The sequence below is a fragment of the Cyrtonyx montezumae genome, unplaced genomic scaffold (assembly GCF_038088225.1).
Source record: "Cyrtonyx montezumae isolate F1298 unplaced genomic scaffold, pur_monq_1.0 scaffold_33, whole genome shotgun sequence".
Lineage (NCBI taxonomy): Eukaryota > Metazoa > Chordata > Aves > Galliformes > Odontophoridae > Cyrtonyx > Cyrtonyx montezumae.
The window spans coordinates 2,268,671-2,295,225 of NW_027072038.1; the positions used below are offsets into that span (position 1 = coordinate 2,268,671).

Consider the following 26,555-nt stretch of genomic DNA (forward strand, 5'->3'; position numbering starts at 1 on the left):
GGACAACCATGAAGGCAGCTTTTCCATCCACAGACGGCCCTGTAGAGCAGCTATGACTATGGATAACCACACAGGAACGGCTCAGCACGTGGGGTCTTTCACTCCCACTGGATGAACTGAGCCTTCAGCTGTGCCTCAGCTGTCCCCAGGAGATCACCACGTTCATTAACTAGTCCTAAATTAACATAAGTCTATCAGCACCATGGGAGTGTTGAACTTGTCTCTAGTCACAAACACATCTAGAGAGCTTGGATCTAGAAACAGATTACACTTCTGTGCCCACACTGTCAGTAATAAACTGAAGTATATACAAACATCCCCACAAACTCCCCACACTTGTAGAGGTGGATCTAAACTCAATTTGATTATAACAGAGAGAAACAGGGGAAAAAAGTAGGAGACTAACATTATTCTGCAAATGAAAAGTCATCTTTCTTTGCAGTCCTGCAGGTGCTAAAAGGACAGGGACATACCACAATCTCCCCTAAAAATACCCTGCAACAACATAAGCTACACCAAATGGATTGCTATATTTAGGCCAGTAACAAGCTGAGTCTACCCAAACAAGCTCCATTCTAATTACTGTAATGAGCTGAAAAAGTGAGCAATTGGAGAGCAGGCAGAACACAGAAACACACACCACAGTGGGGCTTCAATTTCTTTTCCAGGAAGAGGGAGAAATCCCTTTCTTACTCTTTTCTGACCCACTCTTACCAGGCAGCCTGGAAAGACTGGCAATACACAGGGAACCACACAATGCTGACAACAAGGCACTGCACTCTGTCCATGCTCATGTGTTTCTCCAAATCTTGTTTCAGTTCCATAACTGTTTTTAAGGGCACATCCCCCAGATCCCACATTATTTTGCTCTCTGCTCTTCTTTCTTCCTTCACATGATACAGATATCTACACCAACTCCAGCAGCATTGCCAAGACTCCCTAAGTAAGACTCCCTACCTGTCATACAGACACGTAAATCCAGGGGAACAAACGTTATCAGAGAACTGACAAAAATCTTTTCCTTCAAAAAGCTGACTACTGCCATTAGCTAATCTATTTGTAGAGACCTTGGTAAGCTGCCAGGCTCCCATACAAATTTGTCCTTCTCTGAAGGACAAGTGCCTTAAATGAGCCAGATATGTGATGAAGTCCAAAGTATAATACTTACTGCTGAAATGGAATAAAATGTTGCTTCTCCTCATCGTCCACCTTCCCATGTATGATATCTGTTATGTCCATCACTGTAACAACACAAACCCAACACACAGTAATGCCAGTTGGCTAAAGAGAATAGAGAGAGCTTTCCCTATCAGAATAGAAACAATAGTTGCTTGTTTTGGTCCAATGCCACTCATGACAGCAAATACAGAAGGCCACTCTCATTGTACAAACTTTTTAACAAGCATATTGCCATTGATGCTTAAGTCAGCATATGGGAGTGAATGTGAATATTTTCTGATAAAAGAACAACCACAGGTGGGATTCAGGCATTTCAGGGGAAAAAAAACCCCAAATATTTAGGTTTCAAATGCTGATTATTAAGCTGAAATTGTTTTCCCAAGCAAGGCTCACAAGAGATCACAGCAACTGAACGGGAATTGGATATCTCATTCCCCAAAGCTCCTTTGAAAAAATCCACCTTTATCCTATTAGTTGCGAGGAGCAAATCCCTGTTTTTCAAAGATCTGAAAAGTCCACTGTACTGACAGCAGCATGTTATCTATTTAGATAACAGACAAACCAAAAAGCAAGCACTGACAGACACTATGTCACCTTCATGGATCTGAAGACTAAAAGATCTCAAAGGAATATCAACCAGCTCAGCATTATCCATCCTCAAGACAGAGATGCTGACATGAAGGGGTTAACAGGCTGTGCTGGCATACAAGCCTATGTTTCCTAACTCACCCTCCCAAACCACTGGACCACACTCCTTTCTCCTGTGTCTGAATTTGTCATACCTGCCACACCAAATGGTCTCCGGAGCCCGCACGTGTGTTTCTTCCCATCCTTCAGCTCCATATGCCCCACCCTCACAATCTGACACACCAAGCTGATTTTTGGCCTGATCAAATCCGAACTGCTTAGATCCTAGAAATTATTTAAAATAAGGTTAAGACCAATCTGCTTCACAAACAGAGGAAAAGAGGACAGAGAGCAAAAGGCTTTCTTTGTTGTTAGACTGTACACATCTGAAAGGAAATCTACTCATAAAAATAATACTTTTCCCAAGTGTTCCTCTGAGGCCACCCATGAGATCTTAAGTGTTCATAAAACCAACATTAATTACCACTTCCAACAGAAGCAGAGAGGCAAGAAGGGGAAAGAACCCCAAACTCCAATGTCTGCAGCATACAACAACTTACAGTAAAGACTGCTTGAAGGTTATTTAGCTTCTCAATTTCCTTAGGCATCCCATTACTGCCCCAACGAACAAGGTAATTTTCACTACAAAGGAAGCAAATAAAATAAAACAAAAATCAACATCCGACATTCCAATTTATCCAATTTAAGCTTTTAGGAGTATCTGAAAGGCTCTGCCAAAATATTCTATGCCAACATGATTCTGAAGTGGCTCATTTCACTGAAGGCAGAATCCAGGCACGGGGGGAATGGGTTCTCTGTTACTTCCTCTTGTAACTGACTGCTTCTCCACACCTGGTAACTTCAGAGATGGAGACAGCCTGCTCCTGACACCTGAACACTTCCTTATTCTTCGTATTCTCCCCGACTCTTACAAGATATCCAACTTTTAAGTGTGAACTTGCATTAATAAGACAGAAAACAGCGTGTGTATACACATCACTAAAAGGAAAGCCACAAAAATCAAATGCCTCAAATCAGTGAAAACAATAAGGAAATTAACATAAAAGAGAAAATCTGGGATTTCTCTAACATATCACAGAAACACCCAACTTTAAGAAGCAGAGTGCAAGTACTCATAACCTTCACTTCTTAGCTGAAATTAAATAACCCTCTTCCAAATCACTACCATACCAGCAACCAACAGAACTGAAATCACTTCTCTGCTGACTCTTGCTTTCTAACTTGTATTGGCTTCTCCAAAATGACTAAATCGCTCATGTATAATACAACAAACCCCAACACTCTACCTGATGAATTTGGAGAGGTCGGGGTCATAGAGGCTCATTAACAGCTCTGCATCTTCTCCAATATTACAGACAAAATTCTTGAAGTTTACATAGAGGCTGTATGTGTGCGTTGTGTTAAATATTGGCTGCCCTCGGAGTTCCAAATTCTGTTGCAGGGACTGCAAAGAATTACAGTACTCCCATCAAGAACAACACAAAACATTTCAGTTCTGCTGCCAAAGTAGCACGATATCCTTAAGAGGAACGTACAAATGTAGCAGGTACTAGTTTGTTGAGGAGAGTAAAGCCAGCAGCAAAAGATGTACCTTTTCTTCCTGGATTCTTTCATCAATCCTTTTGGATGCAGTTTCATGGGCCTTGAAAAGAGAGATTGTGCTGGTTTCATCTGGGTCCAAGATGTTCCCATTGTCATCTCGTACAACCAGGTCCAAACCCAGGATCCTGAGTAGCAAGCAAATAAAAGGACAAAAGCAGCAACACAATATATAAGAAGCAAAGGTGAAAAAGAGCACAGATCACAGATAAAGCTGTGGGCTGTTCCAGGCAGCCAATATTCATTGACTCTATGCCTTCTAATAATCACATTAATGGTTTTCCCACCCAGAAACACTGCTCCCTCATCCCTCACTCCCCAGTTTTCCCATTAAAGGGAAAAATAATTAGCTGTGTAACTTGATGATAAAATGACATCTTCCTTGTTCTCACTTAAATGTATTAATATAAAATAGTAGGTACTTCTATGGAGCTCATGGGTTATAGCCAATTATTATTCTTTGCCTTAAGCTTACTTCTTAATCGACTTACATGACCTGAATCAAGTCTGACAGGTAGATAAATGAGTATTGGAGACAATAATCCCTATTCTGTATAAGCCAATGAAAGATGTAGCTTTAGTGGCCTATAGGATTGTATTACTCAGTTGCTGATAAAGCAGTTTGGTTTACAACTGGCATCCAAATCCTGGCTCCAGTTAGCCAGGCACAAATTGTGCTCCATGGGAAATGCAATCAAGTGCCAGCATTTCTGAAGAATTAAGACAGGTAAGATTTGCTGCCAAATTTAAAGAGAATGCAGGCATATGAACAGCCAACTGCCACATGCACACCTTGTCAGATGAGTCACGTTCTGATGGGAACAGAAAGCTGTAATCACCTTTCCAAGGCAAAACATAAACCCAGATTCAGTGTTTTCCTGCTTCTCAACATCATCTTGTATTAATAGCCATTTACATCCGTCCTCAAAACGCAGTTCCAGAGCTTGCAGTGGGATCTGGGATGCTCCCCTGCCCTCAGGATGTAGTTTGGAGTTTACCTGTTGCCATAGTCAATTTTAGCAGTGACTTTCTTCTTGAGTTCTGCCAGCTCATCTTTGGGAAGAGTCCCAGATAGTATCTGTGATCTCCACTCTATCAGGCTGTAAGTCAGCTGCTGGACATGACGAAACTGTGTCGTCTTGTTATCCTACAGGAAAAAAAGGGAGTAATAACCTGAAAACTATGCACTCATCTGAATCTGCCATTCAAGTTGCATTTAGTTAAAAATATCTGACAAACACACATCATATGGCACAACAAGACCATGGAGAAAATCCTCGAGCACTTTGCACTGTCAAGGTTTAAGTGCCTCAAGATTTGGGGTCTGCCACTCTCAGAATGCGTTTTGCCTGACACTGTTTATGCACACCTCCCCTTTGTTTCGCTTGTTTAGATTAATTAACACACTGTGGTAAACTCTTTACCTGTAGAAGTCTAACAGTGACACCAAAACATAAATAATAATGACACTGAAGCCCACATAAGCTTTTTCCTCACACCTCCTACAGCCTAAAGAACTCTTCAACCCAACTGGTATGCATAGGGATGGAACAGCAACAAAATGCAGCATTATCTGAGATGCACTGTCAACGTCCATACAGTATTTCAAGGTTCATCTCCTAACCTCCACTAACACACACGTGGGATTGCTGTGTGCATGCCTGACCTCCAGACAAGAGTCTCATGGAAACCAGGGTAGCTCTGTTGAAACACAATAATCTCCCTGACTGGAGCCTATCAGCAAATAAGGGTGAAGATTATCTGCTCTTCAGAGCACTTGTTTTTGTTTGCATTAGCTCAGAACTTAGTGCAACGCAGTCTGGAACCACGCAGTGCTTTTAAGCACTAGCACAGGCAGAACTTTAACAGAGGTTTCTGAAAGTTCTTCTTTCTATCAGTCAAACCATGGTTGCTCAGAACCCACCAAGCCAGAGATATCCAACTAATTCAATAAGAAGACCATGTGAGTGAAGGAAGCTTCCCAGATACCAGCTGCCCAATCTACACAGGTACTCATTGGACTTTGCTGCAGCCACTGCATTTTCATCTTTTGTTATGAATATAACATCTGTAATTATAAAGCGACTGAACAGGATACTGAAACCTGCATGGTGCAGTTTCCTTCTCCCATTTCTACTGTTATCTATGATCAATGAAAATATTTTTTATGCTATTAGCTGGTTCCACCCTCTTGTTACCCCACCTGCACACCTCCTTCATAGAGCTTCAGATTCCAAAGGCTGACAGTGTAATTACAAAGTGGATAGAGCTGTGATAACCACATTTGCAGCAGAACGTGCCTGGATAAGTAATTAAGTCTTTCAAAGCATCAGCTACCAGATTCAAGAAGTCAGGCCTTGTCCTTGCTCTACCACCACACAGGCAGCTGGGCCCTACACCAATTCTGACCTGCACTGAGTGTCAAGGGCAGCTCATTTTCAGAAGGAAAGTGCCACAAATCAACTTACACCAGCTTTGATCTACTGGGACAAAGATTATGGTTATGCAGCTCCAAAATGATCACTAAAAATGGTTTTTTTTCCTACCAACAGCTAGAGGGAACTGGTCCACTGTGTACTGCTGGGACATTCACCTGGCAGCTGACTAATGGCAGTGTGCCCTATCAAAGCTGTTAATGTTTAACTGTGAGCACCAACTGCTCACACACTCCGGACAGAGAAGCTCACTGAAGTTACTGCCCCATTCTAGTCTCCATAAAGAAGATCAAAGATGAAACGACACCAAATCTGTCCCTTCAGAAGGTAAATCCAAAGGGAGCTACGAACTGGGAGCCATCTTCCATTGGTTTTGGGTGGAGGTGCTGGGGGAAGCTGGATTAGTCTACAGCTGATAAAAGCAAGATATCACAGGTGTATTTAGGAAACAAAGAATAAAAGTACACTGTTAACTTGCAGCTAAAGGCACCTAAAGAGGTGTCAACTTGGGTTAGCTTTTAAAGAAATTCAGAGCAGGCCTTAATCTGGCAGTTAGCTAAACCTGAGTTAGCTCTATGGCTGTTTACACTTATTAACTGCTATTAACTAGCCAAAGCTAAAAGCTCCCACCCATTTCTGTATTTACTTGCAGTAGAAATATATGGTACAATGTCTGCAGAAAACCACAGAAATTAAAGGGAAATTAAGTACTGCCAAATAAAGAAATCCTCTGTATTTCCTTTGTCTCCTCAAATATCCCCTTCCTCCTTCCATGATGTCCTGTTTTTTTTATTCTTGTATTTTTTCTTTTATTTTTTTAAAACATACTGCAAGGGAAAATAAAATGAACTCAAATCCATTTCAAACCACAGCATTTTCCAAGGCTATTTTAAGACTTATGTTGGTTAAGCACAGGAACATGTAAGATTTCTGCTCCTAGGAAATACATTCTGAGGCAAGAAACACAAAAAAAACAAACCTATAAATAAAGCCAGGATCAAAAGTCTGTTTTTACATAGTAATAATGTCACATACATTTTCTCATTAAATTAAGAGGGTGGAACAAATTTTTGTGGTTTCGTGGCCCACAGACAAAGTGTACTTGCGGCCCTACAGCATTTTCAATAGGAAAGCTTGCTCTGGATACACTGAATGGTTAGAGCTAATTTAAAGTAATTCTCCCATCTTAATTAGAGTCTCAGAGCACACAGTACACCATGCAGGCTGAACTCATTACTGACCAAAGAAAAATCGTTTGACTCTTCTTAGCACGCCTTAATAATCACCTTTGAAAGACAGCAAGTCATTGAGAACAGCAGCTGTGTTGCTCTGAGCAAGAATTTCACCTATCTTAGCAAAACTAACAAATCCACGCATTAACTTGATCTGACTTTCCCAAAGTAACTTTATCATAAGGCCAGGCCACTAAGCACATCACCACCCTAGCTCACTTCTTGTTCCTTGACTTTTTGACCTGTAGGTACTCCACAGTGATCAACCATGCCATTATGCGCTTACAGTGTTTCTAGAAACACAGGCTTTCCACTTGTTAAAACGTTGTGAAAACAACTCATGATGGTTTCTCACCAGCTTCAATGAGATATCCTGCCCTCATACAGGACAATGCTAGGCCAGAATCTTTACTCAGGTACTTAACTGTGACTCACACACATCCCAACCAGCTGACACAATGCTGAGAGTCAAGTCTTCATCAGCACTGCATCATCACCCAATTATTCACATACAGTGAATGCTTTGTAGCATGAACTTGAAAGCACCATTCCCTCTGTGCTCACAGATCTCGTGTGGAAAAGAGCTGAACATTTTCAGCCTTTCTTAAGAGCAGAGATGGACACACAAGTTCTAGCTGCACAGTCAGAAATATAAACCTTTAAAAGAGTTGCAAGCTGTCTGCATTTCAACCTGAGTGGGACAGCCCTGCTTCCACTTCCTCTACCAAATATCAACTACTGAAACAAACTTACCACGTATAACTTGTGCCAGATAACTGCCCACTCCCTCAGGGTGGAAGTAAGCTCTTGCCCAAGAGGCAATTCACCCGGAATCACCGTTTCATGTTGTCTAAAAATGGAGAAAACAGAAAAAGGGTGTTACAACTAAGATCCACACCCAGACATAAAACACCATTAAATGATGAATACACAACAGGAGAAGCAGCCTAGATTTTCATACAATTCACTCATGATTCCACAGTTTTTACACTGTTTAACTGCTTCCCCAACACATCATTACCCATTTTTAACACAAAAATGTTTCCAATTTCTTTCTGTCTTGTTATGCTCAGTGGATCCACTCCAGCAACACAGCGCTGAACAGACAGAAGTACTCAACAATCACTGCCTCCAATGGTAACTTGGCCACACTTACTTAAGGAATTAAAAAAGAAAATACTTTCTAAATTCTCTTCCTATCACTACTGCTGTTTGCCTCACACTATAACGATCACAGAATCCGCTGTGAGAATCAAATGAGGAGTCACTTCCTATAATGTCTTCCAAGTCAGGAAGAAATCCACACTCCTGCTGGCGCCTTGGCTGTGAGCAGGAACACGTTATGATCTGCAGAATTCCCCAGGGGACCTCAGTGTAACTTGACTGTCCTGTCTTGCTAACTTGTCTAACAGACCTCTTTCATTTTTGCAAGTAGCATTCTCTCGCCTCTCTGCCCATAACTGTTTTGGGATGTACCATGCACTGGAAAAAAAAGAGAAGTTACACAGCTCCACAAGCCTACCACAGCCTAGCAACAACACTCATGACAACCACCACTACAGTTTCTTTTCCTATTTTTTATTTTTAATTTTTAAAGAAAAACTACAATAAAACAAAACAGTACTCCTTTGGTTCTGCTCTCAACTGCACATTTCAAGAAGCTCCAACCTACCCTCGGTCCTTCACAGTCGCCTCTTTTAAATGGATATAAGTTTCTGGGAAAATGCCCTAAAAATAAATAAATAGAATAGGTAAAACAAAAACAACAACAAATCACACTGTAGCAGATGATGCAAGTGCATTCAACAAAAAACAAGAGAAGGGACTGTGAGCACAATCAGCAGAGTTTCACAGTATCCACGACGTTTATTGTTTACCCACAACAGAAGGGTGTTAGGTCAGCCAGACAGGGCATCACTCGAAAACTGTGTCAGTGTTTAAGCCTTGTATTTGTTGTTAGCACTCCAGCTAAGTTAATTTGTTGCTTTGCTGTGTTGATATTCATCTTCCTGTTCAAAACACTGTAAGCTCTTGCAGACTATCAGTCGTACCCTATACCCTCGCTACAGAACACTGGTGGAGTCATTTGTCATGCTGCTGTGGACTTGTGCCTCCCTAGGAAAGCTCACAGCACTTGTAGGAATTCACCAGTCCCAAGCTTTAGCAGAAACAACCCTTCTAAGAGCGTTCATTCCCCACTGGGGCTGAGAAATGGAGACTGTGAAGGATGTCTCCACATGGGAGGTGGCAGGACTCCTATGGGAAAGCAGATTCCATGCATTATTCAGAATGAATCTGCAAACCTCAAGCAGTCTGGCTGAGATCCATGTGTGTATTAATTTTCGGAACATTTTTCAAGCCAAATCAAAATCTTCATCTCACCATCTTATAGTTAACTAACGCTGAATCTGTCCAGGTCCAAGATCATAATAATAAAGCAATATGCTAGTGCATGCAGACACGTAACAGTCAACTTCCCTATTTCAAACTGCATTACACACGCCTACATTGGGGAAGTACCCCATTAATGGGTCTGGAATGTTCAGCTCGAGGGCATTTATTTCTACTGCTCAGGAAAAGGGCATGCTCATCAGGAGACCTGAATACTATTATAACCAGAAACACAGCAGCAGCACAGCTGACTACAGTATCAGATGGGGTCTGGTGAGGTGCAAAATAAAAATCAGTTACTGAGAAGTGAGGTCATACCTTCTTTGATTTATTGCGGAGAGTGTATCCTCGGTACCAGCCTGTCAAAGAGAAACAGAAATATTTTTCTCCTGTCTACATATGTTAAGTGCACATTGTCACTCTCACCTCAATCCTACAGCATCAGTCTCTTGTTCATTTATATCTGCTACTGTAAAGACATTTCTGTTTGTTTGGTCCACAGACAGAAGGCTGCATGAACTGACACCTTTGCTCCTAATTTCTATTTGAGTCATACTGATGGGGCTGAATACAAAATCAGGCCACCCTGTGCTATACATTTTAGGAGTGACAATCCTTTCTCCGTAAAGCTTGTAAATTCCCAACACAGAACTACTGCTTGCATCATCTGACAGATGAGCACAGAGGCAAATACAGCTATACATACACAGCTCCAGGTTGAAGACCACACAGCATGTACATGGCAGAGCCATAAGCCCAACTCCATCACTTGTAAAGTTCTCTTTCCAATGAAGGATATTTTCACCCAAATCATCACCACCAAGATAGTGTGTGATCTTCATGTCACATAGGTTCTTTAAACTGGGTCACAGAACAAGGTCTTTCTTCAAACACAGACTTGAAAGAACATTTTCTTTGATAGTCCTCTTCCAGAGGTACATCATTTCTCTCTTCAGCACCTGGGATTAGACCAGTATTTTGATTTCACAGTCACTGAAACTCAAGTGTGTGAAAGAAATGCTGTATTTCCTTCTCCTGCCTTCAAGCAAACCTTGCTTTGTGAGCAGACATACGAAAAGTGTAGTTGTGGGAAGTCACTTCTTCCACCCTCATTAGTTTTGGCTATGTCAGAGCTGCATAAGATCAAGCACACTTGTCCCTGTTGAATGCTTCACGGTCTATCCAACGGATGGACTGAATGTGACTGGAAATTGAAGTTAATGTACTAGAAATAAAAACCTAAATATTTCTGAAGAAGAATGAACCCTGCTTGAAAAGGTGATATGCAAACAGAACGTGCCCTGTACTGTTCCAGTACAGGATGCAAACTTGCACTCTGATGGTCAAGACACTGTAACCCCAAGTCTGTTGGCCATGCTCTTGGAGCACCCGTTTTTAATTCCTCTTCTAAGGAAACTTCCTACCACAGGATGAAGATAATGGACCAATAGAGAAGGTACTGGATTAGGGATGAGGAGATTTATACTTTATTTTTAGCTATGTGGCAGTTAACTGAAAAGTCTAGTACAATTTCTTTAGGGTGTGACAGAAAGCCCATGGAATTTATCCTCTTTTCCCAGTGATTTCAATTCCAATTGACATAGGTTCCCAGCTCTTTTACACAGCTTCCTTGTCTGAAATGGCTTCCTGGCATTAACTATACTCCTGTTAAACATTTAGCAACCACTGCATAAACAGAATGTCACATACCATTATGCAAGACTCTTTCAGCAAGCATTTAATGCATTTTTTCCTGCAATTCCACTCCAATTCTCAATCATCTTGTCCTTAATTTTAAGAAAGAACAGAAGCTTTTGGCAGTGACTTTTAAAGAAGAATACCTGCCTATACCTGCAGAGGAATGACAGACTATCAGTGAGCTCCTCCTGCCTATACTCTCCAAGCAGATCTGCTAAATGGAGATCAACTTTTGAAATGAAGATGACACTGCAAATTTCAGCTACAGCAACACTTTCTTAAGCCAGAGTCATTAAGAAAGCATGGATAGCAGACTGATTCCTGTAAAGAAATGCCATAAAGACTTAGTAAGTAAACAAACAAACAAACACAGGTCCTTTTTTATTTTTTACTTTTTCAATCCAGAAATAAATTCAGAAAATATGAACAGAAGTATTCAAATTTTCAAATTACTGTCGTTTAGACGACTACAGCTTATACACAGCGATGCTCCAAATCACATGCTTAGCCACAAGATCATTGTTCCTTTTCCACAGTGCTATACCATCTCAAAACCACAACACACACCACTGAACAGTACTGAAATAAAACAAGGAATTGCTTCGTTTGGTGACTGCAGTCAGAGGAATGAAGAAGACTGAAACCAAGAACATATTCAATGCAAACTCATCTGCATCAGGAAGAAACTGGTCTCAATTACAGTGTGTGGGCACACATTCCTTCTATCCATGATGTGGCTATTTCCCACTGCTTGCAAAAAATAAAAATACGTGTTGCAGACCAGGAAAGATTTAACCCTCAACTGAAAGGTATCCTCCACAGTTCACCACCACTCAAGGATGGACTTCCAAAGACAGAAAGTGAAGTCTGCACTGAAGAAGTCTTCAAAGTTCTGAAGGCAGCAAGTTTCCTTCTCCTCTTGGGTTCTGCAGCATATGCTCCAACTGGCATTTTTTGGCAAACAGTAAGTGGCATTTATCTTATTATCAAGTGAAAGAAGTCATTTTGTACAAAGATCTCTTGCCCTCCTGCAACCAGACAGCTATTCAGAAAAAGAAGGAAAAACATCACAGTTTCACTCGGCACAAAGGTCTGCAACATGAACTACATCCATGACTTCCAACTTGCACTTTAAATCACTTTATTGCTCTTAGCTTCTCACCCAGCTCCTCCAGTGGCTTAGCTGCAGCACTGTTATGTCTTCAAGCAAACTCAGCCAGCTGGGAGACAGATAACATCTGTTAACACAAAATGAGCATGAGCCTCAACCTTGCTGCCTCGCCGTTCAGGAACAAACTCTGCACTTCTTCAATTCAACTCAAGGTCAGAGCCAGCCAAAAGCCCAGATGCAGAAGACAGAAGCTTTCAAGTGAAGGCTGTTTTATGCACAGGCAGCCTTCACCGAACAGAGCCAGAAAAGAAAACCTACTGACTTCAACCAGGAGGAAAAATGGAAGAATTTTCTAGACAACAGAGCAGGAAGGGAACTGTAGTACAACAGCACTTTGGTAACTCACAAAGATGCTCCTGTGCAGTCTGACATAGGGAACAATAGCAAGGAGTAAGATTTTCCAAGTCACTGTTACCATTAAACAAGAGCCTTTGGACAACTCTGACCCACTTAATTCCCTGTAGAACGCACCAAGAGCTGCAGGGATAACTTATACCTGAAAGAAGAACCGAACGAGGCATCCCTGAGCCTTTCTTGCAAAGCCAACACCTTGCTTAAGGGAACTTTTATTTTAACTGAGACTTGTGTATCCAGATAAGAACAGTGACTACAGGAACAAAAAGACCCCACTTTTATTACACTGGAGTTATATTTCTAAGTATACATCATTGGCATAAGAAGAAATAGGGAAGTATTCTTTTGAGAACACTAATTCTCAAAATCACAACCCACAAATACCTGGAAACAAAGGTGAAAGCCAATGTCTCAAAAAAGAAAAAAAGAGACAATAAGTCAAAAGAGTTTCCTCCCAAGCAGACTGAATTCTTAAGTTTTTAAGATGAATTATATCTACGGGAAATATGACTAGTCCCAGAGCAGAGCCACCATCTCAGAGATTATTTATACTTTTTCCTTTGGGTTCACAAATGCGTGGCTCACATTTTTGGCTTGTATTTCCAGGAAAAATATTTAGTTGTTCTGCAGGAATTTCTAGGTCCTCAGCCACAAAGCCAGCACATCACACTGATGGTTGAGCATATGAAAACAGCCCAAATGAATTTGCTGTCCCCAACAATTTCCAAATCAATCCTCTCACACTGAAGCCTCAAAGTGGAACATTCCAGGTAAAAAGGAGATACATTCACTTTCTATTCTTGCAATAGGGCTCAACAACAGCCTTCCTATAAAGAAGAAATAAAGTACTCCAACATTTTGGTACGTGCAAGATGCATCCTTTTCATTACAGTAGCTTTTATTGACAAAAGCAGCCCAAAAGTTAGGCACTAAAGCCACCTCCAGCCCCAAACACAGTCCCCACCTTTACACACATCAGCCTAAACACACCAGTAACATAATCTGTTGTGTCACAGAGGAAGTGGATTGCCATTTCCAGTTATCACAAAGACAAACTGAAAGAGAACAAACTGCTCAACAAACAGCTTGTCATTCCCAATGATGTTACTGACGAAATTTTGTACAGAGAGTCTTCCAGATTGATGCTGCTCGTGAAAACAAGCACATTTTTATTTTTGGAAAGAGCATTTAGGCTTTGGAGAGGGCAGACACAACCCTCGGCACAAAGCAAGTAGCAGACCGTTCTTTAATTAAATGGCTTTGTTCCTTTCTTTCATCTAACACCTCCTTTGTCTCAGATCAAAGAACTAATTGGGGTTAAAAGCTACTTGTTTTTTTCTTGTTTCAGCTAGATTGGTTCATCACATGACTAGGCACTGGGCCTAGCACAAGGAGGAGTTAAGATAAACAGGTGTGGTGCAAAACCAGGAACGAACAGCCAGAAGGGAAAGCATTTCCTTCTCCAACAGTGCTGCCTTAAGTTGCTAGTGAAATCTTACCTTGAGAAACCTCCACGAGGAACAGCAGAGATACATAGTTTTAATACTTGTCAAAAAAAAAATATTGAGTGCGTGCAACCATGCAACAAGCATTACACAGGAAGCTCAACGCATGGAAGACGTATCAGAAGTTCAAAACCTAGATCTGAAGTTTCCACTTTAGAAACACTGATTTGTTATATTTAGTCTCAAGAACTGCTGCAAAGTACTGGGGAGTGATTCACAGCCTACCTTCATACATCTCCAAAATGTGAACAGTGTCACCAACTTGCAGGGAGAGCTCCACATCTTGGACAGCATCGTAATTGTAGATTGCTAAAAAGGAAGGAAACAGAAGACAGTTTGAAGACACACCAGGAAACCTTGAGGTAATCAGATTCTGAGATCTCATATCTTATCAGAATTCAAAGCAGAATAGGATTTTGGAAAAGTACTATAAAGTTAGTAAGCCATCCTGTATGTATGACACACTAGAGGAGTGTATAGCATTATCTAAGCCCAGATTTTATCACTGGTTCCTGCAAGCGTCAGAAACGTCATTCTCACCAGCCCATAGCACCTGCCCAAAGGTCACTACTACCCCAGGCAGAGGCTACAGATCAACAGATAATTGTTATTTTCTATTAGCATATCACAGACCTAACTATGACACAGCACTCAAGCATGGGTAAAGCAGTCATAATGTCATAATCAAAAGTGACACTATGCCATGTCAAACTACTTGCTACTAATGGGTCTTTCCAGACAAGAACCAATCTTAGCACGAAAACTTGAGATTCTCTGCAGATTTAATCCCTACCAAAGATAAAGCTAATCTGAATGCTTATAGGATTTCCAGCAGGAAGAGGATTAAATCCAGAAGGCCACGCTTCTGAACTGCCTTGTCTCTTTCTTTCCTTCAGGCAAAGCAGAGCAACTCTCAGCTTCCTCAAGGCCTGCCAAGGTGACAGTGCTGAACTTGAATTGGCTTTCCAACCAATGCAAGTAAAAGTGTGCATAAAGCAGCAAGAAAAATGCTTTGCTACGGTTGACTTAATTGATAAATCAAGTCACATTAGACCATTCCTTTACCATAATGAGATTATCTTATGTATTTAGTTAAAACACTGGTGTGTAAGTACAGCTGATAAAATCCACATCTTAAACATAGCAACACAGCCTTCTCATATGTACTGTATCTACAACTCTAACTGCCTCTAGAAAGCTTCATCCCAAGAAACAGCATTAGTGGAGCAAGCATAAAGCTTATTTTTAACAGGGCAAACTGATCAGGCCGACTTTTTCAGAGGACTTTGGGGAAAACTCATCTGACTTCAGAGGGTTCGTATGTGAAGAACACTCTCCGAAAATTAAACACAAGAAACTTGGGCTCCAACGTCAGGAAATTCACATCAAGTGCCTATCATTTCCATCAAGATGAGGTGTACTGCTTCCTGGCCAGGATCCAGCACAAATAAACCACTGTGGCTTACCACACCGGAAATTATCTCACATAATGCTAACTTTCTTTAAAATACTGTAGCTATAAATAACCCAGGCGAGGCTGGCAGGCTGTGAGAATCCCCTGCAGGATCTGAAATAAATGCTGATCACAAACAGACACTCTTCTACTGCATGTGTTCATGGTGGCCCTAATTCATGCTGGCCATAACCTCCAGTGCCTGCAGAGATCCACATGGCATATGTGCAGCGTGCAATGCACAATCTATGACATCATCATCATCATCCAGAGGGTTACGGGTGTGTTACTGGACTTTTGCTCCTACTCCAATTTTCCCCTCCCTCCCCACAGCAGAGCCATAAGCCAAGATAATCAGAACGGGCTGCTGAGCTGGATATTCAGTTCAGACACCAAAAAGGCCCCAGAAAAGGCCCAGAAGTAGAAACTTCCATCAATATTTTAGCAGAAAAACTTGTATGATGTTCAAGGGCAAAGTCAAACGCAAACACATACAGGAGTAGATCAGAGTATTCCATTGAGCGCTGGCACGTACTAACAGACACAGAGACCATAAATTAATTGGAGAGAAGAACTGGTTAACGTTGAACACAACTCAGTTAAAAAGAAACCATTCTGCAGGATGCAGTGAATAATTCTGCGAGGATTTGCAGAGGTCAGCATAAAAATGCAGTGCCCAACCTGAAGGAGAGCAAACTCCCTTCGGCTATGCCTCCTGCTGCAGTAACCCTGCCAAATCACGCCTGCAAAGCAGGGCTGGATGGGACAGCACCGAACCTCGTGCAGTAGAAAGCAGCAGGAAAACCACCCAGGCATCCTAGATAGGGATCCTGCAGTGCTCGGGAGGTGTCGTTCCCCACATGGAGCCCAAGCATTGAGTCTATGGACAGACACTGACAATCCTCTGTTGCTGTCAGAGTTAAGCGATCCAAAGCACAGCACCTTAGCCAATTTCCAGCTCAGCTGATTACATTCTGTCCACTGCAGTTTCCTCCCGTGGCTACAACTAGGCTGCCTCACTTTCTGTCTTTAAACACTGTTTTGAATTCTGGTTTCATGGCTGCACTCTGCTTTTCAGGAATGCACATGTGCTTATATATACAGGGATTCTTATACAGGATTTCCAAATGCCTTGGGTTTCTTGGGGACAGACAGACATTATATAAATTCAAGTCTGTATTTTTCCATTAAGTGCCACTTCAGCACTGGACAAAAGCAGTCTGAGCAGCAGCAAGCATCCAACAGAAAGGTGGGCGGGCATCAGAGCAGCCTTTCTTTGGAAAGCACAGACAGTTAATTCAAAAGCCAAGAGCACAAGAAGAAGGAGAAGCAGCACAGCTCTCTTCCCCTCAGAGAACACAACAGCCACGAGAGAAAGAGCCATTGCAGCTCCTTCCCTCCCCCTGCTTCCCATGGAAGATTTCCCATCCCAAGACAGAGCATTTATAAGCCAAAGGAACATGCTTTCACCACTGTACATCAAAGAAAAGCAAGATTTGTAGCATCTCGCTTTGCTAGATTGGATCAAACAAGAACAGAGGGCCAGTGTACATAAAAAACTTTTACCCAACGGTTATGTGCAAGGTTATAAAAGACAAATTGCTGGCATATTTTCCCTGGGAGCTTTGCTGTTTGCAACTGATGCTTCCTGCTGCTTCATGTCAGCCCCCTCTGAAACAGTCCATCCGCAGCTATTTGAACTGGTTAGCCTCTTCTTCATCATGTGTATTTAATCTGACCTCTTTTCAACTTGAAAGAGAAAGGAAGCTGCACATAACAAACGTGGTTGTAGCATGAAAAAATAACAAACCTGCCCATAAAATCCTGACTGCGTGGAAAGAAGGGGAGAAATAAATGACTTTTTCCCCCAGAATTTGTAGGAATATCAGAACCTAAGTGTTTTCCCTTCAAGCTAAGCTTGCTGAGATTTTGTCCTTTGAAATTTACTTTAGAACAGTAATTGCTCCTCTTATTATCCAGAAAGAAAAGCAGCACTGAAGTCTTAATAAATTTATGCTGAAGAAAGAGACAGAGAAAGAAATCGTGATCTGTAAGAGGTATTGGGTTTGTTTCAACAGCCTTTGCACTACAGGCAACGTATGGCATTATTTCATTCTTGTGAAGGAGTTTGTTTAGCAGAAAGTAAGTTTAAGAACTATTTTCTTCAGCTTGCACTGCATTGGCAGGGAAGGGCAGAGCAGCAAGCACTAGTGCTGGTTTGAAGAGGGCAGCAAATACCTTTATGGCTGATGACAGCAGCCGGAGTTATGTAGGTGAAGATAAGGAGAAGCAATTTTCATGCTTGAGGGCAGAAGGCAAATCCCCAAAACAGACCAGGAGGAACTCCACCAGCATTGTGCAACAGCGAGGGCTGGATGGTGCGACAGGCTGTTCGGTGTTTGAACATCACCCAGCAGCCATAACCAGCACCCCATTAATCAGAGCATATTCCTGAACAGAAAGAAGCCTTGGTATCATGCAGAAAACCAGGCAAAGCACCATTACACATACGGTTTTGGCAGATATTTCAGTGTCAGGCTCACTCCTTCAGCTCCCATCAGCAACAGCCATTTGGAGGAAGGTGGCAACGCAGCCAGCTCCAGTGCCACAGACATACCTGGCCTCATTTGAAGAGCCAGAGTATAAGGGATCTCTTGCACTAATGCTATTTATTTCAGATGACAACACCAACACACGTTAGGCAGGTAGCAGTAGTTCTCTTTTTAAGTGAAGAGAAACTGAAGACACAAAAAAAAACCCCAAAAAAAACTGAACAGCACATGCAATTAATCTGAAGATAGCTATTAAAGATGAAAACCAACTATTAATTCCTCGACACATTTTAACCCTAAGACCATAACTCATTCTAAAGGGGAAGCTTCGCTATAGTGTCTGAAACTGAAATGATGGAGGCAGAAACTGTCACGTACCATTCTGTGTATAATTCAAAGTAGAGAAACTTGGTTATTTGAAACATGGATTACTGACCTGGAAAGCACAAACCACTGCAAGATTCATTATCTCTTACTTGGCTCAAAATAACCACCCCTCCACCCATTACAAAGACACGATAACAGCTTCCAAATACCACTTCTCTGAAGCCTGCCCTCACCACTATCTGATAGGAGAGGGCTGTGCCTTGCTTCCTCTGAACAAAGAATCGCATTCAGCGCTGGAGCAATAACCAGACTTCATCTCACTGCATCTTTCAACGGAGGAGTCAAAAACTACTGTACGGAAACAGAAGTATGTGCTTTTATGCTGCAACAGCCCTGTGTTAAGAAGTGGCATTTAGGCTGGACAGCCCCACTCGGAGAAGCTTGGTATGCTGCCTGTTGCCAAGACATATCCAAAAAAACAGTGGCTTTATTTAAAAACAAGGAACTGCCCAAGGAATTAATTCTTATTGGGAACAAAGGCTTTTTGATGTTTGAGCAAAAACTTTCTTGTAACTACCCAGGAATTTGTGTCTGAAGACTTGAAAATAGCATAATTAAGATTTATATGTCAGACATTCAAAAAAAAAAGTAAGATGTGGTTGAACACTATGAAGCATACACATTGTTATGCAAAAAATGACTACTCCTGAATCAATTGATGTCGACATTCAGACTCAATTTGGCAAAGTTCTGAGTGAACGCTGAGCACTCTGAATTCAAATAATTCACAAGAATGGTATTATTTGGATAGGAATGCCTTCATTATCAGCCATCATTAGGCTTCAGAGTAAACCACCTCATGAGCTAGAGGTGGGCTTTCAACATCCTGCACACTTATTGTTCAAAGGTTGACCTCACACACATGAATCCATTTGGAAGGATCTTTACTCATTCATGAAATCAGTCCGAGTTAGCTTAAAAATGAGCACTAATCAACTGAGAAATTACACAAGGTAGAGCTGGAGAACACGGGACGGCCTAAGCTGAATTCTATAGCTCTCCATTTCTTTATTATTTCCTTTCTTTTGAGAACTGTAAGATAGCAAGAGGATTCACACAGTCCTCAACATGTTTCTAATGCTCAGAATTCAATTCCAAGACTATGCCAATAACCAAATCCAAAAAACAGTGGTAGCTGCTCACCTGCCAGTGTCAGAAAAACGTGACTGTAGTTGCATAGCATGCTAAGACTAATAATTTAAGGCTTAGATCTGCCCTGCACAAACAGCCCGACTGCCAGACTGGGACAGGGAAAGATTTTCTCTTTTAGTCCAGTGATCATCAGCATTGGGATATTCCCTTCTCACCCCACCACAGACTGTGGATCATATGCCAGGATCAATGGTTTAATCTCTTAAAAGTCTGTTTTGCAGAAACCCAACTTAACAACCTCAGCCCATGGGAAAAGGAATGGCTTCACAAGCACTACACCAGCGTTCCAGAAGGATTAATAATAAAATCTAATGACCTCTTACTGCTTTCAACTTTACCAACTAAAACCACACACCGTACCACAGCAATACTCTGTAGCAAGTGGCAGATCCAAAGACAAATTAGCCCATGTATTCTAATTCAAGCTTCTTAGCAGCTTCAGATCGGACAAACTAATTCAGAACCACCGAAGAAAAGACAAATATAAAGAAATAATCTTCATCTTTTTGTGTCTACTGAATTCCCATTACTCCTCTTCAATTATTTATAGTAAATTGTTTATACCACAGTAGCTGCCTGAAAATAAAGGATATTCTGTTCTTGTGGTACACCTATACTGCAATCAAGGACAGAGATATAACAACATAATGCTTATTTGGATACCAAACAATAATGTCATCTCAGCATAAGCTGTTTTGCTTCTCTGTAAGCACGCTGGGGTAGAGCTACCCCACCGAAGCTGCTTCTGTGACCTGAACCATTCAGATACCCCCAGTTATACTGACAAGACTTCCAAGAGTCAGTTTTCAGAGTAATAGTGACTTTCCTGGGCTTTCTTTTCTATCAGTGGTTAGCAGAGCAAGACTGCAAAGCACTGGCTATAGCATTATGACATGCTACATCACTGTGGGCAGATGTAACACTGCAATAGCATGTCTGTGTCCATTGGAATGAGCACATGCAGGAGTAGCCAACCTGGCACTCATGCCCAAGTGCATAAAGATGACAGTGTGGTTTGTTGGGAATGGAAGGTGGTCCATGACTTCGTGGTTCAACATCCAGCTGCCAGAGGATCTTGCTCGTTCATCAAGCCAACTATCCTTTAGCTGACAAGGTTAGAAAAGAAGATATTGACTCCAAAATGCCATTTTAATTTGAGTGGTACTCAGTTCCAAAAGGTGCTGCAACAGCTGCCAATGTCGTAACTACTGCTGCACTATGGAGAAATTCCTAACCCAGTGCTATCAAAGCTGTACCTTCCACAAGCTTTCCCTTCACAGAACACATCTATACATCAGTATTAATCACTTCTTTCCTTTACCAAGATATGCATTCAACTGTTTTCATGGCAGCAGACACTTCCAAGATGCAGGATGCAAGACAAACTGCTCCTTTCCATCTGTTCATGAGACAGAAGAACTAGACACCACAGGACCTACAGATCTTACGATGTTAAAGAGTGCTCAATATTATTTTAAGGTGCACATCTTCCCAGCCCTGCAGGTTTATTTCACTTCTTTGAAATCCAAGCCATAGGACCTAGCCTGAAAGATCCCAAAAATATATCAAATCATAGTCTTGTCCTTCAGAGCATTCATTATAACCTCGTTTCATCTCTCACGCGACCACAAAAATCAACAGTTTTTGCCACTGGCTTGAACTGCACCAGAGTCTGGTTTACATTCAGGTTAGCCTACAGGTATCACAAGAGTTCAATAAAACCAAAAGTATTATGTATATTCTCTGTACTTTCTGTTTTGGAGTGACTTGGAAGAGAATAGGCACCTCAGCACTGGGGATGAACTGCAAAACAGGGGGTTCATACCAACAGCCTTCTGCTCACAGTGGTACTTAACTCCAATTCTAATGACTGCACATATCTAGCAGAGGTTTTAAGCCCTCAGATTTTGAATGTTTCTGTTTTCACTGTCTGTGAAACAAACACTCATTTACAATCCCATACAACTGCAAATGAATTTTACAAAGTCTGTCTGTAATAACTCTTTCTTTTTCCTCCGATCCTTCAACTTTGCAACTTCCCTATAGACACAGAAATTACAGGAGCACTTCATTACTTTTGAAACAAAGTTTTCAAGCAGATGTGTAGAAACAACAACAAAAAACCCAACACCAAAGCCATCACTTGATAAATGGGTCCACTCAGCTAATTCCCAACTTGAAAGCGTGAGGCACTTTCAAAAGAATTAAGCAAATTTGCCACTGGCTTTAAATTACTGTCCTAGATCTTACTGGGCAAAACATCAAAGGAAAGAAAAAGAGAACTTGGAAATACTACTGTACAAAACGGAGTGTTGCTATCTAATGAGTTTTCACTGTATGCATAACTTCCAGAGGGAGTGAGGACAGAGATGAGAAGAGATCTAACGAGTAAAACACTTGAGCACAGAGTCCAAGTGTGCCTACAGGCTCGTCTTCACCATGAAGTTCAATTGAGTTAAAACTTCAGCATTGTCTCTTGCTGGCATCACACCTACACAAAGCGACTCTGAACTCAAGCTGAGAGACTCACAGGGAGAAAAAAGCTAAGGGATTCGACTCCCCAAGCTGCAAGCCCAACTCACCAGGAAGACATGCAAATTTGTGTACGAGTGTTCCTAGGCCTCTGATAGCTTCCCCTTTCCATCTATGAGCTCAGGAAGAGACAGACGAGCTCTGCCACAATTTGCATGAGATGAATTCGTAGCACGGCTCAGCCTTCTCTATTTCAAGAAAGAGGACATGCTGCCAAAAATCTCTCTGCTGCCAGCAGACAGCACCTCTGTGCAGGCTCTCCTGATCTATGTCATGCTGGCAGGACTAACACAAGCAGTGTTTCTAATAGGGATAACCAGAGGGATTTCAGTTGGTGTCTGTACCTTCAGCACTTCCCATTCCATTTGGGCTTCACAACAGAGCACTCTCCCATAATGGATGCCTGTAGTTTCATTGATTCACATGTACAAAACCCAGGGCCCACACAGGGAACTGACACAGCATGGTGAGATGCACAGCTCCTCATTGCCAGAGACCTTCCATCCCAAGCATCCCATCTTGCCACATGTATCAGGTGACAAACAAATGGAAAACAGAGGCATAACGGTGACATGAGTGACAGGAAGTTTTGGATTTACATTACAAGCAAGGAAAAAGACTAAAACAATTGCATGCTTGAATATTGATCCCTTTGTTGTCAAAAAAAATTAAAAAAAAAAAGAAGGAAGGAAGAATAAGCATCTCCCAACTTTCCTGCAAGCAGATCAATCATAATTACACTGCACAAGTTGAATTTGGAATCAGGTACCATGTACAACAGCCTTCCATTCATTTTCTAATGTTATTATATTCCTGTACATTAAACTCTATCACTGTGCAGCCTAAAGCTCCCATTGCAGTGCCAGAGAACCGAGAATTTAAGTGTGGCAAGAATACAGCCTTATTCCTTCTGTAGCCTATTCTTAATGTAAGCTAACTACTTCTACAAAGAACAAATAAACAAAAGCACAAAGTAAAAAAATGCTTTCTGAACAACCCAGCCACTCGTTAAGACATTCTGAAACCTTATTAGAACTTTACAGCTAAACTGTTTTATTACTGAGGAGGATCAAGGTACCAGGCTTCCCAAGAGCATGAAATCATTACTATTCCACTGGACCTCAATGAACATTTTGGCCAGATTCAGCACTTTCCAAACCAAGGTCCACTTCCATTGCAGCAACACCTCCAAAAATTTGAGTGTAAGTGGATAAAGACTCTCCTTGGAACAATCACAACTACTTTAGAACCATTCTGACATGCAGACTCCTATCCAAGAGGTTTGAGAGGCAGCCAGAACAAGTCATCCTCTACGCAGCATTCCCCCCTCTACTCCTGGGAGATCCTTCTAGGAGGTACAGTCTGTACTGCACCAAAAAGACTTTTTTTTATCATTTAGGCAGAAAAATTGTATTTGCAATTGGCCCAACCTGAGCTCTTTTAACTTCTTCAGTCTTTGAAGCCAACTATGAACTTTCTACCTCTCAAGCTGTCCAGCAATTCCTATTTATGCTCCAGTTTCTATTAGTGCAGTTTTCCTGGCAAATGCATCAAAATTAATTACATTATTTTAAGCATTCTGCAATAAATGAGATGCAGTGGATGTGAAAGCACAGTTTTCACATGGTAGCAAGGGGATAAAAGCATTTACAACTTCAGAATAAGGCAGTTTTACACTTGGCCATGTTTGCATCTAACCATATACAGCATCTTTTCCCAAAAAAGCAACAACTCAAAGAAATATCCTATCACTCAAGTTAAGTACAAGTTAACTGGCAACAGAAAAGCTGATTCAAATTAAAGGAGCTTTGGCAAACTTCTGCCATATGCTTTCCAGCTTTTCAGTGACGTGAAAACATTATTTTTCCTTAATCCCTTCTTGATCGATATGCTATTGGTTGAAATTTTACCAATTTATGAAATTGTTTTAACTTTTTAATTGCCTTAGTTCCTAACTGCGTTTGTGCTAGCAAACAAAGCCCCACAGCAAAAGATCTATAAGAATATGCAAGAAACCACTGTGAAATTGCAGTCACCACTAGTAGACATGCCACTAATATGTACAGCCTGCTACACCTCTGAACTATTAGGCTGGCACCTAATTAATAGAAGACAGCTCAACAAAAGCCCTTGAAGGCATGTGGCCTTTTGGGATGCCCCACAAGAGCAGATCTGGAGGCTTGTTCACTGTTAAGAAATGAACCAGATGAACAGACCCTGAAAATCAAGACTAGTAGTCGTGTTTCAAGCTGGATATCAAAGAACTTAAGTGCCCAAAAGTCACAAGACACTTGCAGAAATACTACATCTACTCTTCAAAGTAAGAACAAGCCAAGGAATGGTTGGTTACAAGTCCTGTTCTTGTTTGCAATGCCTCTGAAGTCCACAGGATTGGTTTCACGAGGAACTACTTAGCAAACAGAATATTCACCAAAAGCAAGAGAAGACAGATTCAGGCTAACATGGATTAACAAAAAGGATGAAGGAGTCTGGGAGCAATAAGTCATACAGTCAACTTACACACCAAATAAATTTTAGACACAGCAAGTAAACTGAGAAACTCAATTAAAAGAATCCATCCTTCTGGAGATGCATAGCTGAGCCATTCTGTTGTGGTAACACAACATTTCTACCGAGCTAGAGTTTGAGCTCCCTCCCTCCATTCTCCAGCAGCACCCACTCTCCCAGACTCCTCTACATCAAGACTTCCCACGTACTGGATACACATGTAGACTCCTCTTTTACTGATTTAGCACAGAGGAAGTTCCTTTCAGAGACACGCAGAAGAGAAGAATGCACGTACAAACAAATCTCGAAGCACGCAAGTTTATTTTTCAATGAGTGAAAGCCACTGGAAGGCTGTAACTTCACATTGCAGAAATCAGGAAGGACAGCGTGAGAACACTGAGCCTGAGAGCTTGCAAGAAAAAAAGTTAAAAACGTTTCAGATCAGCTTGTTAGCAAACAGTGCAATGAATGAGTTTGAATGAAAGAGTATGTCACTGTCCGCACGGCAGTGAACAGCCCTTCAGTTCTGTTTATCACTAACTGATCAGCATACATCAAAATAAGCCTTAAGCTGAAGGATAATATTCACGCAGGGGTTTGCAATAATTTAAATGTATAGCTCCTCTTCCTTCTCTCTCTGAAAGCAACATCTCACGTGCAGCTGACCTGATGCAGTTCTGAATTTCTAGTTCAAGATCCTTAAGCATGCTTTCTGAAAAAAGGTAAAGGAGTGTTTCTTAATCTGGGCCTTTTGTATGCGCATCCTTCTGGAGCCCTTCTCAGGCACAGGAACACCACACAGTGCACTTAACAGTTCAAATCAGCAGCAGTCTGCAGATAGGGCAGCACACAGCAAGCAGCAAGTTGAAACACAGATGACATTTGCTCTAATTTGACATGAAGTACTACTATTCGACAGCGAAACTCCTTTGATCACAGACTGTATTTCAAGGTAACTCTGCAGAAGATATATGAAGCTCAAACACGAAGCCCAATACCTGATGGCCAAACACATCAGAAGTTATCACAAATCAAACCATTAGTAAGAAAATCTTATTCTGAAGCACTCTCTCTTCCTCCCTGATCCTTTGCATTTCTGCTCACATAAATCACAACTGTAGCTGGCAGGCACTGGTTTACATTTGAAAAATTACTGCCATTCCTAAGAGATGACGCAGCTGATTGTAACTCAACCACCACATGGTATTTCAACAGAGTAAATACTTCTTTGCAACAAGAATAGTCCTATGTGCTGCTCCTTCCAGGAGGGAGAAATATAATGAGTTTAAAAGGTCACTAATAACTACTAGGGGTAATTACCTGTCAGTTTACAAAAAAAAAAAAAGAATCAATTTGATGCCCCCCCCACCAACCTCTCTCTCTCAAAAAAAAAAAAAAGATCATAGATAGCAAATGAAATGCTGCTATCTGTGCCTGTAACAGGTAGTTTCTATCAGTAACACAGCTAAGGTATTTTAGCCACAGCAAATGGCCATGCTTCTTTTGGACCCGGGTCAAAACAAACCATCCCCTCGAAGAAGAGCCACCCATGCATGTGTAGAGTTGAAATGCAACACAGACACCCACGGAATGGGAGGTGAAGAGGCAGAGAAAGCTTGGGAAAGAAAGCTACTCTAAAGTTTATCAGTCTTTTTCTTTCCTTTACAATGCACCAGATGAACCCCAATACTTTCTACAGAGCTGCAGAACAGCTTTGTTTGATCAGCTTCCCTCCAACCCAAAGTTTTCTAAATAAAAC

General features: G+C 41.4%; 1 protein-coding gene across 1 annotated transcript in view; it reads right to left on the reverse strand.

Annotated features, from left to right (window-relative positions):
* Positions 1 to 26,555, reverse strand: part of DOCK5 (dedicator of cytokinesis 5) — a 69,855-nt gene that overhangs the window by 40,381 nt on the left and 2,919 nt on the right. The window contains exons 2-11 of the mRNA XM_065745113.1: positions 14,438 to 14,521; positions 9,803 to 9,843; positions 8,766 to 8,821; positions 7,847 to 7,943; positions 4,425 to 4,573; positions 3,419 to 3,554; positions 3,114 to 3,271; positions 2,367 to 2,448; positions 1,962 to 2,091; positions 1,169 to 1,241 (exon numbers count right to left, since the gene is read on the reverse strand). Of these exons, the coding sequence (XP_065601185.1) occupies positions 1,169 to 1,241; positions 1,962 to 2,091; positions 2,367 to 2,448; positions 3,114 to 3,271; positions 3,419 to 3,554; positions 4,425 to 4,573; positions 7,847 to 7,943; positions 8,766 to 8,821; positions 9,803 to 9,843; positions 14,438 to 14,521 (1,006 nt within the window). The remainder of the gene's footprint in view (positions 1 to 1,168; positions 1,242 to 1,961; positions 2,092 to 2,366; positions 2,449 to 3,113; positions 3,272 to 3,418; positions 3,555 to 4,424; positions 4,574 to 7,846; positions 7,944 to 8,765; positions 8,822 to 9,802; positions 9,844 to 14,437; positions 14,522 to 26,555) is intronic.